The 15,893-nt window shown below is 37.5% G+C and overlaps 1 protein-coding gene and 1 pseudogene across 3 annotated transcripts in view; both read left to right on the top strand.

Annotated features, from left to right (window-relative positions):
* pot1 (protection of telomeres 1 homolog) overlaps positions 1–7,238 on the top strand; it is a 45,408-nt gene extending 38,170 nt beyond the window's left edge. For 2 of the 3 annotated variants that reach the window (XM_016448442.1, XM_016448443.1), the window contains 10 exons: positions 265–356; positions 449–472; positions 584–616; positions 774–930; positions 4,071–4,261; positions 4,337–4,472; positions 4,617–4,699; positions 6,420–6,514; positions 6,809–6,914; positions 7,011–7,238. In XM_016448442.1, the coding sequence (XP_016303928.1) occupies positions 265–356; positions 449–472; positions 584–616; positions 774–930; positions 4,071–4,261; positions 4,337–4,472; positions 4,617–4,699; positions 6,420–6,514; positions 6,809–6,914; positions 7,011–7,117 (1,024 nt within the window). In that variant the 3' untranslated portion in view covers positions 7,118–7,238. The remainder of the gene's footprint in view (positions 1–264; positions 357–448; positions 473–583; positions 617–773; positions 931–4,070; positions 4,262–4,336; positions 4,473–4,616; positions 4,700–6,419; positions 6,515–6,808; positions 6,915–7,010) is intronic. The other variant, XM_016448444.1, reaches the window with a different exon arrangement.
* A 601-nt stretch (positions 7,239–7,839) lies between these two features.
* On the top strand, positions 7,840–13,123 carry LOC107659473 (prosaposin receptor GPR37-like; annotated as a pseudogene).
* The last annotated feature ends 2,770 nt before the right edge of the window (positions 13,124–15,893 follow it).

The following is a 15,893-nucleotide window of genomic DNA, read 5'->3' as shown; positions in this document are numbered from 1 at the left end:
TGTGTGTGTGTGTGTGTGTGTGTGTGTGTGTGTGTGTGTGTAATATGATATAATATATACAGTCGGCACATATAGGAATTTGCTGAAGTCATGAGCATTATGATGGCAATATAATTGAGACGCCCTGTAAGTCAAAATCATTTCCATTAAAAAATTACTTCTGTGGCCCCTTAGCTGTCTACCTGACATTTATGTGATCGTGTGTCTCTCTTGTTTCTCACTTGCTCTCATTCTCTCTCTCTCTCTATACTGATCCTTATTCAGTGTGCTAGAGAAACATGTGGACCTGGATGAGTATGATGAAGTGAACGATGGCACGTTACTGGAGATTTGGTACACGCCGCCAGAGGCTGTAGGTTGGTGGCGCCTCTTTTGGTTTCCAATTTCTGTCCAATTTTGTGTCATGCTCAGCTCGCCCTCATCTGTATATGCTTATGTTTCCTTCTAGTCTTGCCAAATGATGATGAAACAGGTATAGATATATATTACCAAGTTTAAGATCTTCTCAAAGCCTTTACTGAAACGGATGAATAAAAAGGTAAAAAGCTTGAATGATTAAATAATGTTGTTGTTGTCATTCCAGATGCAGAAGCAGATACAGGACCTTCTTATACAGGTAAAAACCAGTCACGTCTTACTCTACAGTAAAAATGAAAAGTAAATCCACAATATTGGATTCATATTTGGAGAAACGGCATTGGAAATGTGCACATGCAAACCACTAAGCCACAGGTCTGACAAACTCTAATGTAAATGCTGATATGATTGTTCAGTGCGGACGTGTGAGCACAACATGCGACAGCTCACACTCGCCCGGGTGAAGCGCTCCACATCGCCACTGTTGTGCCACGTCCGAGCCCGGGTGAAGAAGTACAATCCTCAGCAGTTATACCAGTGCCTGAAACTCTTCTGCTCCAACTGTAAAACAATGTGAGTCTGACACTTTACACAACCCACTCTTGGCTCTCATTTTGTCTTATTTTGAAGTTTTGTAATATTGGTTATTGTATACTTGTTTAATACATAATTGTACCATTGTAATTTAATACTCATTGCGTTCATTATTTTAAGATATAAATCACTGTCGGTGTCGATAGCCTTGCGGGCAGTGCACTGACATGTAGCGCCGTTACACTATGGGTGTCCCGAGTTTGAATCCCGGCTCGGGACCTTTCCTGATCCTTCCTCGCTCTCTCTCCCCCACTTCACTTCCTGCCACTTCTACACTGTCCTATATTAATAAAGTAAAAAAATTCAGAAAATAAATATTTTTTAAAAATACATTTAATTGTATTTAAATTTTAATTTTGTTAATTTTTTTTTTTTTTTGGTGATATGTACTGGTTCATGGGCATTTTGAACTTGGAAAAGAAGTTCCTGGAATAGCATTATATTTGGTGTTTCACTCTTGAGGAGCAGACTTGAGCTTCAAATGTATTGTTCTAGATTTGCTGTATGTTCTGTTTGCCACCTGGTGGTTGTTTAGTGCAATAAAATTGCAAAAAAAAATAATTTTTTTAACTTTGTATATCACAATCCTAATAAATAAGCTTTTTCCTTTTTACATTTACACTAGCATTCAAAAATTTGTTATCAGTAAGGTTTTATTATTTATTGTCAGTTTCAGTTTCTCAGGGGATGTTCCCATTGGCTTGGAAGTCATCTGTTATTGTGCCTATATTCAAAAGTGGAGATGTTCATTCTGCTAGTAATTACAGACCTATTAGTATTTTACCTATTGTCTCAAAGGTTGCAGAGAAATTGATGGCTGCACAAATCACTAATTATTTAAATACCGGTTAATTTGCTTTACATGCAATGCAGTTTGGCTTCAGAGCAAACTATTCAACTGAGATGGCAAACTGTTACTTCACTGAAAAAGTTAAGTCTCTATTAGACAAAGGAGGGGTTGTTGGAGTGGTGTTTCTTGACCTCAGGAAGGCTTTTGACACCGTAAACCACAGAATTATTGTCTAAATTATTAGGTTTTAATTTTTCTCAAGAGACTTCAAGATGGATTGAATCATATTTGTCAGGTCGCACACAGTATGTCAGAAAACAGAATTAAAAGGCAGCTCCCATAAGTATATCCACAGGTGTTCCCCAAGGATCTATTTTGGGTCCATTGCTTTTCACGTTGTATATCAATGATCTTCCATCCGTCTGTCCCAACACTAACATCCAAATGTATGCGGACGACACAGTTATTTATAAACACAGAAGCAGTGTGTCACAAGTTGCAAATGAACTTACAGAATCCGTGGTTCATGTCACAACTTGGCTAGAACAATGCTGTTTACAGTTAAACATCTCTAAAACAGTGTGTATGTTTTTACCAAAACTAATAGTTCAAGTGTAGTGCCAGATGTTTTTGTATCAGGGGAATATAAGTACCTCTGTGTTGTGATTGATTCCAGACTTTCATTTAAGGCTCATGTTAAAAAGGTCTGTAACCGGGTCCAATTTAGTCTGTCAAACTTTAGATTTATTCGTGATTATATGTCATCAGAGGCCGCTTTGATGTATGTGCATTCTATGATTATTTCTCATATCACTTATTGTTTAACAACTTGGTCGCAAGCTAGTATAACTACTCTGAAACCACTGGAGTCTTTGTATAAACAATCACTAAAAACTCTTGATAAGAAATCAGTTCAGTTTCATCATTGCTCAATACTAAAAAAAATTTAATTTGCTAAGCTGGGATAACCTGATCAAATATGTAGATATTTGTCTAATGTTTAAGACTATACATAGCCGTACTTCACCGTTGAAACAGTTTGTGAATATTAGAACAACTGCTCATCAGTCCAAAAGGGGTGGGTAAAGGGGACTGTATTATTTCACTCAGAAAATGTAAATTTAGTCAGTCTGTATTCTCAGTCAAAGCTGCAAGGGACTGGAACTCAATTTCATCAATAATTAGAAGACTGGATACATATGGTTCTTTTCAGTTTCATCTTAAAAAATGGTTGCTGAAACCTCAGGACTGTCAACATTAGTATTGTATTCTTAATTTTAGACTTCTCTGTACTAATTGCTCTTGGTTATTAGCTTTCTCCTGTCGCTACCTCTCTCTCTCTCTCTCTCTCTCTCTCTCTCTCTCTCTTTTTCCTTATATTTTATTTTGTTTTGATAACTTACTGTGTTTTAGTTCGATTTTTATATGCAATTATGTATTTGTATTTTTTAGCATTCTATTTTTTTTAATCTCTTCTTCTTTGTTGGTTGTAATATGTGTCAAAGATGCTCTGTTTTGTTTTTAGGGTGACTTTTTTTTAAACATTCTATCAAGGGTCTACAGATGAAAAATAGCCTCTTTGGCTAATTCTGGCACATTTACAGCCAAGTTTATTAATGTGCATTGCCCCTGTAAACAAATAAACTAAACTAAACTAAACTATTTATTTGTTTTTTTTTGTTTTTTGTATTTATTTATCTATTCAGCAATGATGTATTAAGGACATTTATAATGTTACAAAAGGTTTCTATTTCAAATAAATTCTGTTCTTTTAAACGTCATATTCATGAAATAATCCTGAAAAAAAAATCCACAAAAATATTAAGCAGCTCAACTGTTTTCAACATTGATAATAATAAATGTTTTTGAGCACCAGATCAGCATATTAGAATGATTTCTGAAGGATCATGTGACACTGAAGACTGGAGAAAATTCAGCTTTGCATGACAGAAATAAATTACGTTTTAAAATGTATTCAAATAGAAAACTGTTATTTTAAATTGTAAGAATATTTCACAATATTACTGTTTTTACTGTATTTTTAATCAAATAAATTCAGCTTTGCCATCACAGGAATAAATTACATTTTATATTCAAATAGAAAACAGTTACTTTAAATTGGCATATTATTTGACATTATAGTCCTTACATGTTTTTGAATAAATAAATGCTGTCTTTGTGAGTATAAGTTATTGTTCCAATCTTTTGGCTGGCAGTGTGAGTAATTGCAGTAAAAACCTTCTTTCGAAAACATTAAAAACCTTACCAACCCCAAACCTTTGAACAGTAGTCTGCTTCTTTTTTTTTCTTTTTTTTTTGTATGTGACAGGGAAGATGTTCCCGATGACAGCGCTGTTGCTAAAGTCTTTCGGGAGTCAGCGAAAGACAGCCAACCTTGCGATGAGCAGTGGGCCGCCACTTCATCAGCAAGTTCTAGAGAGCCTGGCAGAGCCATCTCAATGCACATATCCAGAGACATGGTGGGGGAAAGCACTCACATGCAGCTGATATTCGTCGAAGGTATCTGACTATGAAGAGAAGTATTTTTATATGTATATTTTAATATCCATTTACAAAAAAGCTTTGTATGTACAGGAACGACGCTGGATGAGATTTGTGTGTTATCACGGGATTACAAAAACCTGGTTCCCGTGAGATCAGTGAACGGCAGGATGACTCTGATGGATCTCACAGCTCCATTCCTGTTCTCTGGAGACAAAAGATATTACGGGTAAGACGACAAGCTTACCTGCTTCATTGTAAACTCCCCTGGTGTTCAGCGTGTACGTCTATTATCATGAAAACAGTTTATGACAATCCCCAGGGAAGGATACGATCATATCTATATGTAGTTAAACATATTTGTGTGTCTCAGGTGTAAGCAGTGCTCTCTGAACACATTTCAAAACCCTGTGTTTGCTGGAGTGGAGACATGGGATGAACAGGCAGTCGCTGAAGGTACTTTTTAAAAAAAATAAATAAACAATTGCAGCATTCATTTTGACTATTTATGCCTATTTTTACCTGATATGTAGAATTCTTTTTTATGATAAAGCAAATAAAAAGGTAATCAAAATGATTTTATTTTGGCATACAGCACCACAAAGTGTTAGCTATAACAGTATTATTAATATACTGTTATAGTTTTTATATTTTGAATGAGGTTTTTATTTTTAGATCTTCTATTTTCATTCTGTTTTCAATTAAAATATAGGTCCATATAGGGCTTTTTTTTCCTTCAGTTTTTGTTTTAGATATTTTTGCACATCAAGTTAAACTAAACTAAAATGAAAAATGTTGCTTTAGCCACTTGCTGAAATAAACAGTTTTTTTTATATTTAATTAGAGTTAACGCTTATTTTATTTCAAGTAACAGAAATGTTTTTAATGGTTTTAATTTTAGCTTTAGTTATAGTTAACTAATAATAACCCTGCACTGAGTGAATATATATTTTATTGTAATGAAATGCATATAGACTAAGAAGAATTTTATGTGCCACTTCAGATATTAATATCTAATGTTTCTGAATGCTGACATTCTTAATCATTTATTTATACAGAAAAATTACATGAATTACTACAAAAAATTACATTCATTTATTTAAATATTTTCCCTTGTTATTCTACTTCTTATGTTAAAATGTTATTTTTGCATCATGTTTGCTACCTCAGTTGAAATTTCAGAGCAAGGACTTGGCTAAGGCCAAAATAACATGTCATGTCAGTTTTAAATTATCATTAATTAAATTGAGGTATTTTGTTGTTGTCGTCGTTGTTATTGTATGTTATTATTTATTATTTGTTTGTTTTGTTGATTTTAATGAGCCTAGTTCTGGTCAGACGTATTTTTTTGGCAATAGATGCTATTTACACTAAGAGTAAATAGCAATTAGATGCTATTTGCACTAAGTGAAAATAGCATATTTTCTTAGCAATGGATGCGATTTACACTAAGTGAAAATAGCTATAGATTCTATTTACACCATGTTAAAATAGCAGGATTTTCTGCTATTTATACTACTTAATGCAAATAGTGGCAATTATCTGCACCTCAGTATTGTAGTACATTATAAAACAGTATGCAATAATAACATATTGAGTGTAAATTATAATTGTAATTCATATTATTAAATGAATGCCACCTTATTGGGACAATAAAGCCGTCCCTACACCGACCCTAACCCTACCCAATACTTCATTTTCAACTTTTTGATTATTTCCTTTATTTTTATTGAAAATAAATGCCTTTCCGATGTGATATGAGGTTTGAAAATGGAGGAAAAAAAGTTTGGCAAAAGGCGGGTTCGAACCTGGGGCGATCGCGTCAAAAACACTACGGTACGCACTTTACTATCGACACCACTGGAGCTGACATTTGATAGCCGTCTTTTGTAGTGTTGACTAGTCCAATCAGACGTTGGTGGGCGGAGTTAGTGTAAATAGCCTCTGCCAACAAGGCACTTACAGTGTCTGTAAATAGACACTGTATTTTTTTGCAGGTGTATTTTCAAAAAAGCTGACTCAGGCATAACTGCAATTTTAACTTTTTTTGTTGTTATTTTCTTTTTTATCTCATGTGATGTCCCAGTTGGCCTAAAAAAAAATTTGGACACTTCAGCCACTCTTAAAAATGTACGACTGTATATTTAGACAGTTCATCGGTGTCTCTGTCACACAGCTCTGGGAGTTCAGCTAATGCAGTACAGATTGTTAATCCAGTTTGAACTGGAGGACCAGACCGACACATTAGAGGCTCTGCTGTGGGAAAACGCTGTGAGTGTACATATAGCAATGCCATTTGATTAAATATCTAAGTTAATTACAGATATGTATGTTGCGTGTAAACATTGTGTATATAGCTTTTTTGTTGTAGTGCAAAACAGGATGCGTTTTCAGCATTTGATTAAAGAACTGCAATTATTATTATTTCTAAAAGCAAAAACATTTGAAGTTAAAATCTTGCAAAGTAGTCTCTCAAAAGAGTAGAAATGCTGCATGTGTTCATCAGCAGAGGGCGCTGTTTTTTTATTCAGAAATAGGTTTGAGTGATTGTCTCATTCTTTACAGGAGAGGTTCTTCCATGTTTCTGCTGTAGATGCTTCAGGCAGTCAGGATTTGCAGGACAAGATTCAGACCATCATGGACACAATTCAACCACCAGACAGCAGTTTGGGTAAAGATTTCATTTCCTATGAATATTTTCTCTAAATTCCTACATTATTTAGCGTACGATAATGTTGTTGTTTTTTTCTCTGTACTGTCTTTGTAGAGGAGCGTCCATGGCTGGATCTTTGTGTCTCTGTCTACACTGTAAAGGACAACGACAGAAATAAAGTTTGCTGTCAGATCACTAACACAGAAATGAAAGAAGAATAGAGAAGTTATGGACATTTTGATTAAAAGTAAAGAAATCATAGATGACCACCTGTGATGAACAAGAAAAAAGGGTTTGCCAGGAATATTTTGTGTTAAGAAATGTAAATACATTATGATCAAACGCAATCCATAAATTCATATTGTAAAATAAAACATCTTTAATACATCTGTTCAGTCTTTTCTGCAGAATTCCCAGTTAGAAGCTTGAAAAGTAATGGGCTAGTTCTGTATAGAGTATATAGAAAAACTCTTTTCCGCTTGGTTTGCTTAGACCTGTATGTCATTATTTAACAAGCCAAGTGAAGATAACTGAGCATCGACAGCAGGGGGTTGTTGCTGGAAACACATTGCAGTTCTGTTTCAGTCCGCTAGGTGGCGCATTCACTGTATTGCATCTGTGAAAGCGGCGCCTCCCTGACAGAGCTTCATATCGCAGAGCTGCATCAGGAGCCCATGAACGGCACTCAAGGACTTTCACTTTATCGAGATGCTGGATGTTCTTGGCCTTGGCGTGTATATTGTTCCTCATACGAATCGCTAGGAAATATTTCAGAGGTTCCATGGCTGCAATGAGTTTTTAATTGTTTGGTTAATCACCTGTTTGACCAAGTATTTATTTTTATTTTTTTTCCTCACGGTTCTGCTGTTATAATATTACTTTTAAACATGGAAACTGGAGATGCTTATCTAAAAGCCCATGAACGGCACTCAAGGACTTTCACTTTATCGAGATGCTGGATGTTCTTGGCCTTGGCGTGTATATTGTTCCTCATACGAATCGCTAGGAAATATTTCAGAGGTTCCATGGCTTCAATTAATTTTTAATTGTTTGGTTAATCACCTGTTTGACCAAGTATTTATTTTTATTTTTTTTCCTCACAGTTCTGCTGTTATAATATTACTCCTGGGATTTAAAAATGGAAACTGGAGATGCTTATCTAAACGAGAGACCAGCGAACGGAATGAAGCTTGATGTTTGCCCTACAACTTTGCCTTAAAAATACTGGAATTATCAGATTTGGATATTGTTGAGGGATATACGCAATGGAAATGCCATTTTTAACTGTATTTTGTTTGCTCATTTGTTGTGAACTCTCAGTAGTTCTCGCGCGTATCAATAACACGGCAGATTTAACGTCAAAATTCGTTTCAACCTATAAAGTGCGTGAAATCAATACAGACAGCCGTGAACGACGTGTAACTTTAAATAAGATCAGTTATGAAGCGGGTAAGGAGCCTAAAGATGTGCTTTCATCGAGCAGGACTACTATAAACGTAATGCCGGTGAATGGGAGCGATAACACAACGGTGAGAGCATCTTCCAGGCAAAAGTACGAAAAAAATGATCAAATGGACAAATATAACAAAACAAAATCATTTCTGAAGGAAACACAAGGCGAAATTCGCGTTAAAAGGCGTTTTCGTCGACAGGATCGAGTAACGGTCGTTAATGAGCCTGACAGGAATCCAACTATCAAATCGCAAGATAATGAACTTGAACGCGTGGAGTCATTGCCTAAACCTGTAGCGCAGATCCAGCCTACTGACTTTCCCACTGAGTTCACGTCTATCCCTGAATGGGACACCTCACCTGTGGAGGACTTTGAGGAAGTCTTCACCCCGTTCATTCCCTTTAATACACGATCAAAAACTCCAGGGGTGAAGAACCCGTTTTACCCCGTGACAGGTGAATCGTACGGTGCATATGCTGTCATGTGCATCTCCATCCTCATTTTCACTGTGGGAATTGTTGGGAATGTAGCAATCATGTGCATAGTGTGCCACAATTACTACATGAGAAGCATTTCAAACTCCTTGCTGGCCAACCTCGCCCTGTGGGATTTTGTCATCCTCTTTTTCTGCTTGCCACTTGTTATATTCCATGAACTCACTAAGGATTGGCTCCTTGGGGAATTCTCCTGTAAAATCATTCCATACATTGAGGTAAAACTGCGGTTGGTCACTTTTAATGGATGATTGAAATGCGGTTTGTGTTTCTGATGTGTGATATTCTTGGTATTATGCCTACTATTTCAAAATGAGTATGTTAATGGTAAGATGTATTGATACTAAAACTATAGGCTATAGTGTATTAGTAATATAGGATATCAGTTTGGATAAAAAAGTTAATATGGAACCATGTTTGATCACATACTGTACATCACATACTAGAATGTTTTCATGCCACTCCATCTCTTGTGCTTTAATGCAGCCTAAGTAGGTCCCGCTGTATAGTGTAAGGTGAACCTTGGGACTTTCTTGGGTCAGACTGATGATTGAGTGGGCCGGGCCTGGTTTCAGGATTGAGCTTGACTTTATTCTAGCAGGTTCTCAAAGATAATCACACTTTCACACATGAAGCTGGTTAAACTGTAGTAAAGTTGCTGGTTTCCCATTTCAGGTGAATGCAGCACATCTGATATTCACACGTCATTCGTCATTTTATCTGTGTCGGCATTTATTCCGTATCAGCATTAAAAATTATACAACTTGATGTCGTTTGAATCTGAAATGCCACTAAAAGTGTTTCTTTATGCCAGAAACACTTAGTATTTGTCTGTTGGTAACAAAGCTGAGTACTCAAGGGAAGTGTTAAATTTTCCTTCAAATGTCAGTTCTACTGAACCGTAAGTGTTATTAGTCAAGTAAGTTGCTATATACCTATTGACTTAAACTTTCTTAGTAAGATTTTTGTCAAACTGTTTGTCCTTCAAGACAGTTGTTGACCCAAAAGAGGAACTGACTGTAAAAGACGATATTTACACCTATAGCACCTTTTGTGGCAACATTGAGATTGCAGAATATTTTGCATTGTGTTATTTCAATCAACCTTCTGGGTTCACGTACTGGCGTATAAAGCTGCGCCATTCAGTGTCTGTCCAATTTCACACAATGTAAGATAGTCACAATTTTTGAATTGAAATTTCTGGATTTTTGCATCAACTACTTTGTGATTCGGCCTCTTGACAGACTTGCATCAAAGCACCCTATGTATTGTACAAGTTCAAACCACTAATTAAACATATAGCTTGAAGTTTGTTTTTGCAACGCTTATAAGCCAACAAATGTCCAGATCTGATTTGTTGGCATTTTAACAATGGGAGCTGTTCACACATTTTAAAATGAAAAATGCTGTTAAATTAACAAAAAGGCTATATGTGTGAAAGTGTGTGTAGACGACAGGAATTCAGTGCAAATGTATACGTGTAGGTCAGGACAGACATCTTGGCTGTGTTTCGTCTTCCTCAGTAATGGGGAGTGTCTCTGCAGACACAAAGAGATAGTGGTATTGCCCTGGGGCAGCTTTCAGATTGTATCATGTGTTTCTGAGGAATTGACCTGATTGGTGCCATAGTTGTGGCTTTAATCTCCTGGTACACTACAGAGCGCCAGCGCCTACACCCTAGATTCAGAACAACCCTCTAACTTGATCACTATGTTTCAACCTAACAATGAAGTCGATGGCCTTAAATGGAAAGGCTGTGGTTTTTATGCACAATCTAGTGGGATTAAATTTCTTTGTCGTTCCACGGGCTTAGGAGTTCAATACAAATTATGCTCAATCGACAGCCCTTGGCTTAATGTTGATTACTAATTAATTCGGACTTGTTCCTCATTCCTGAATGTTTTTTTTAGAGGATTCAAATGCAGAAATGTTAATATTTTTATAAAAGCACTTACATTAATTCTTCCGGTAAAACCTTTATTTAAAACTTGCATTGATTATTTGAGCTTTATGTTTGTTCTTGACATTTTAGGTGTTAAGCTGTCATTTATATTTATGCATTTGGCAGACACCGCTTACGTTGCATTCAAGGTACACATTTTATGAGTTCTTGCTTTCCCTGGGAATCGAACCCATGACTTTGGTGTTGCTAGTGCCATGCTCTAGTAAACAATTTTTTCGCATTAAAATCATGTTAATGCACATATTGTTTATGTCTCGTGACTATACTATTTAGTATTTAAAAGTTTACGAATTTGCCCGATTCACTCCCGTTGTAAGTGCCTCACTGTAAAACCCAAAGTATGCTTTAGTTTTTACACATATGCATGACACAAATTTTGTCACCAGAATAGAATGCACATACTGTACTCACACTGTCCGATTTTTGAAACCGATTACAGTGATATTGGTCACACATGCGTATTGAATTGGTTTTGCACTAATCAGTTGTTCCAAAAGTGACAACACTGGCCCAGGCCACTGTTTCACAATAGAAAACGAAACTAAAGAGATAAAATAACAACAACATAGCAGAGACTGCAACTACAACAGATGCCTGCATTGGCAACGTTTGTGTAAGGGGGTTATGAGATAGAAGCAACTTTGGTTTAAAAGAGTAAAAAGACATTTTTATTGGTCATACCTTCTGGAGAAAATAGAGTGCATGTGTCGGCCGCCTGTGTTCGCATACACCTTTGAAAGGCTGGGCACTCAGATGTACGCATATGCTAGTGTATACATACACAAACAAAGTATTCTTTTGGCTTAACCCAGATTTTTGCTTTTTTATGCCACAAGTGTTGTCAATCAAGCTTAAAGGGATAGGGTAGTTCACTCAAAAATTGAAAATTTTGTCATAGCTCAAGTTGTTCCAAACCTGTATGAGTAAGAATGTTGATTACCAAATGGTAGTCACTGATTTCCATAGTAGGCCTATTTTTTTTTTCCAAAGGAAGTCAATGCTTACTGTCAATTGTTTGGTTACCACCATTCTTCAAAACATTCTTTAGTGCTCAACAGAAGAAAGAAACTCATACAGGTTTGGAACAACTTGAGGGTGAGAGAATGATGACAGAACTTAAATTTTTTGGGTGAACTGTCCAATAGAACATGGAATGAATGTTAATAGAACCTGGAATGTTCCTTGATCTACTTTTTGTTGAGGTTTTTCAGTGGAAGGATTTTCTAAAAGTTTATTTATAATGACCACACATCCCTTTTACCTTGCAGGTGGCGTCTTTAGGAGTAACTACCTTCACTCTTTGTGCTTTGTGCATTGACCGTTTCCGTGCCGCAAGCAACGTCCAGATGTACTATGAGATGATCGAGAACTGCACCTCCACTACAGCCAAGCTAACCGTGATCTGGCTGGGTGCTCTGCTCCTCGCTCTGCCCGAGCTCCTCATCCGGCAGCTGGTGAAAGAGGAGCGTGAGCCTCCGTGCTCGGACTCACCTACAACAGCGCTCGCCTGTGGTGGTACTTCGGCTGCTACTTCTGCCTGCCCACCCTCTTCACCATCATCAGCTCGGTGGTGACCGCACGCAAAATCCGCAAAGCCGAGCGCACCAGCGTCCGTGGCAACCGCAAGCAGATCCAACTGGAAAGCCAAATGAACTGCATTGTGGTTGCTTTGGCTATCCTGTACGGCTTTTGCGTCATTCCAGAGAACATCAGCAACATCGTATCAGTGTACATGGCTTCAGGTGTGCCACGTCGTACACTGGATATCCTGCATCTGGTGAGTCAGATGATGCTGTTCTGCAAGTCCGCGGTTACACCCATCCTGCTTCTGGTGCTCTGTCGGCCCTTCAGCAAAGCCTTCCTGGACTGCTGCTGCTGCTGTTTTGAGGAGTGCGGCCCACCAAAGTCCTCCGAGCCCAACAGTGATGACAACGATCAGGACGGCACCACCGAGCTGGAGCTTTCACCCTACAGCACTGTAGTCCGCAGGGATCCATCTACCTTCCCAATAGCGGGAACGCACTGCTAAGGTTGTACCTTACCTTAGGGCTAAACCATACCAGGGCTTAGATTTACAAAATAAACCAGTTGAGATGTTAGTCCTCCGAGCCCAACAGTGATGACAACGATCAGGACGGCACCACCGAGCTGGAGCTTTCACCCTACAGCACTGTAGTCCGCAGGGATCCATCTACCTTCACAATAGCGGGAACGCACTGCTAAGGTTGTACCTTACCTAAGGGCTAAACAATACCAGGGCTTAGATTTACAAAATAAACCAGTTGAGATGTTATTTTCACAGGCTGTGCAATGTTGTGCAGTTTCTGTTACTCAACTTTGTTTTGGGAGAGATGCCCACAAACTGGATATTTTACTTGGTGAAAATAGAGACAACAAGCCACAGTTATCCCAGGCCACATGGTCTTAGAGATGCAACTGCCTTGATGTTTACAAAAGAAGACTTGAGTACCTTGTGTAGTTTCTTGGAAGTTTGTAGAAAGTCTAGAAGGATTATTAATTAACTCACAGGCATTTGTTATATTTGAACAGTTTTCTTATCCCTGTATCTTTTTTCTTTTCCATTTTAATTTGGTGTGTTTGTGTTTTTGTTTTTGTTTTTTCAAAGTGTCTCTGAGGCTTATGGAAGGTATTAGAAAATAGCTGTTCGTAGTATGTTTTGGTGTTGTGGAAACTGGCGATTCTTGTGAATCGGTTAAATGTTAAGCCTAGCTCCCTTGCTATGTAAGTATTAAATTCACTCTGTATTTGCTAGCAGAAGAAGTTGTGATGCTCTTCAGCCACTGGAAAGCACTGAAGAAGCTGTTTAGTCAAGACATGTCACTTTAATAAAAAACAACAACAAATTACAAGATCTTTTGAAGAACAAGATGTTTGAGATACAAATGCCAAGTTCCTCTGAAACTCTTCACCTCCCCAGCTCCACCTTTATAGATCTACTGTGGGTTATTATATATGCTATTTGCGCAGCAGCAGTATGTCTTAAATACTCACAGCTCCATACTGGCATATGAATTGGCAGTAGCAAATTCCTGTACTTGCTTTGCAGCAGCAGCAATAATTTACAACAATAACCAACAGCAGCAGTAATAAACCAGCAGCAGTGTAGCACATCTGTTCTACCAAGACCAAATAAATTAACATTGTCTTATAAATAACCATGCTAAAATCTTGAGTTTTCATGATAGAACTTTTATGAAGTGAAACTGGAGATAGTGTTTATCATTTTGAGAATTTGTTCTTTTTATTCAGTTTATGGTAAATTGAAGACCTTGAGATCCTAACAAATCAGTTTTTCTCCAGTGGCAAGTTCACAGGCCTTTGGGTCATTAGTACTTTCCTAGCACACAGAGGCTATTGTTTAATGCTGTGGCCAGTTCAACATTAGGCATTCATACTGCAGCGGATTCCATGACCTCACGGACAGAAGTGCGGACTGGATTGGGAGAGTGGGGAAAGATGTAGGAAGCCTGTTTGGCTTAAGAGGACAACTGGAGTTTCGTTATTGTGGTCTGGTTTATTGGCCATTTAGTGTCAAAGGAAAGTTGTACTTTTGCGCTGCTTGAGGAACAATTTCATCTCTTTTACTATACATTTAAGCTCAGTTGCAAAACCTAGTGAGTCACCTTGCTGTCTGTTTCCTACACAGACAACTTCCTTCCAAGGCAGCATCATAGAAATAGAAATCCCAACGACTGATTTTGGTAAGAATGATTTCTGGTGGATAATGTGACACTGAAGACTGGAGAAACTTTCTTCTGTGGAACACAAAAGATATTCTGAAAAATGTCCAATGATTTGGACCCCATTGACTTCAACTGTATGGACAAAAACATTTGACATTTTTCAAAACATCTTTGGTGTTGCATGGAAGAGAGTCAATACAAATTTGGAACAATGCAAAAGTGACAATCATAATTGACAGCATTGTTTCCATCTTTGTATAGTCAACTTTTTTCTAGCATGACTTTCAAAATAAGTTCCTATCATCATTAGCTTGTATTTTATTTTAAGGCACTCTGAGTGTTCGCTGATGACATTCTCATGCATATTTAAGTAGATTGCATCATTCAAACCCACACTTCGGCCTAATAAATGATTCATAAGCACCAACAAACAGTCATTCTTTTGAATGGCACGTGTCATATTAATATTTCATGAATGATGAGCACTTTGTGCCTCTACAATGCATACTTAAGATGCTGTTTGGTTCTGAAAGGACTAAATTCGTTGTTGGTCTCATTTTTGTTTGTTGTTTTCTAACTCATTACTTTTTATTAGGGCAATTTATTAATTTCTTATGCCAGATTTACTATGGCATTTCTTAATTTTTGCAAGTTATGCACAATATCTTCCCAGACAATTTTACACAGATGGGAATGTTTTTAGGTGTTTGGGCCAGGATGGTACCCATACTTATAATCGCATTTTAGCGTCTCTTCTAATTGGATCTATCTGATTGAGAGGATGCCATCCATGGAAAAGAAGGGCTTTATTGTCTTGTTATTCTTTTTGTGGAATTGTCCCTCATTTCTAGGTCACCGCCTGTGATGGATGCTTGAATGCGTTAATGAGTTCCCCTGTGAAGTCTTCCCTGTGTGTGAGCGGCTCTCGTCTTTGTCACACACACACTGTATGTACTATTTGCAGTGCCCCTCCTCAGCTGCCCTATGAAGGGGAATTATGGGATTGTTGGCACTGCCAAATTACTGTTTGTTGAAGGAGAATGTGAAAAACCTTTGAGTTTGTTTAAAGGTTGTTTTTGAAAAGCCTAATTGAGCTGTTCTGATGTTCACACAACGGAACAGCCCACATCCCCTCCTGTTGCCCCGTCATCAGCATTATCCTCAACCTTTGATTTCATCCTAAGGGAAATCTCAGTAATTTGTGCCAATTTGACAACTCTATTGTAACCATTACATTAATAGACCCAGCCTTTTTAAAGGGATACTTCACCTAAAAATTAAACTTACCCCATGATTTACTCACCCTCAAGTCATTATAGGTGTATATGACTTTCTTCTTTCAGACGAATCCAATCGGAGTTATATTAAAAAATGTCCTGGCTC

This window comes from Sinocyclocheilus anshuiensis, unplaced genomic scaffold, assembly GCF_001515605.1.
Source record: "Sinocyclocheilus anshuiensis isolate Anshui unplaced genomic scaffold, SAMN03320099.WGS_v1.1 scaffold387, whole genome shotgun sequence".
Taxonomy (NCBI): domain Eukaryota; kingdom Metazoa; phylum Chordata; class Actinopteri; order Cypriniformes; family Cyprinidae; genus Sinocyclocheilus; species Sinocyclocheilus anshuiensis.
Note: the sequence above shows the minus strand (reverse complement) of the source record. Positions and strands in the feature narration are given on the sequence as shown.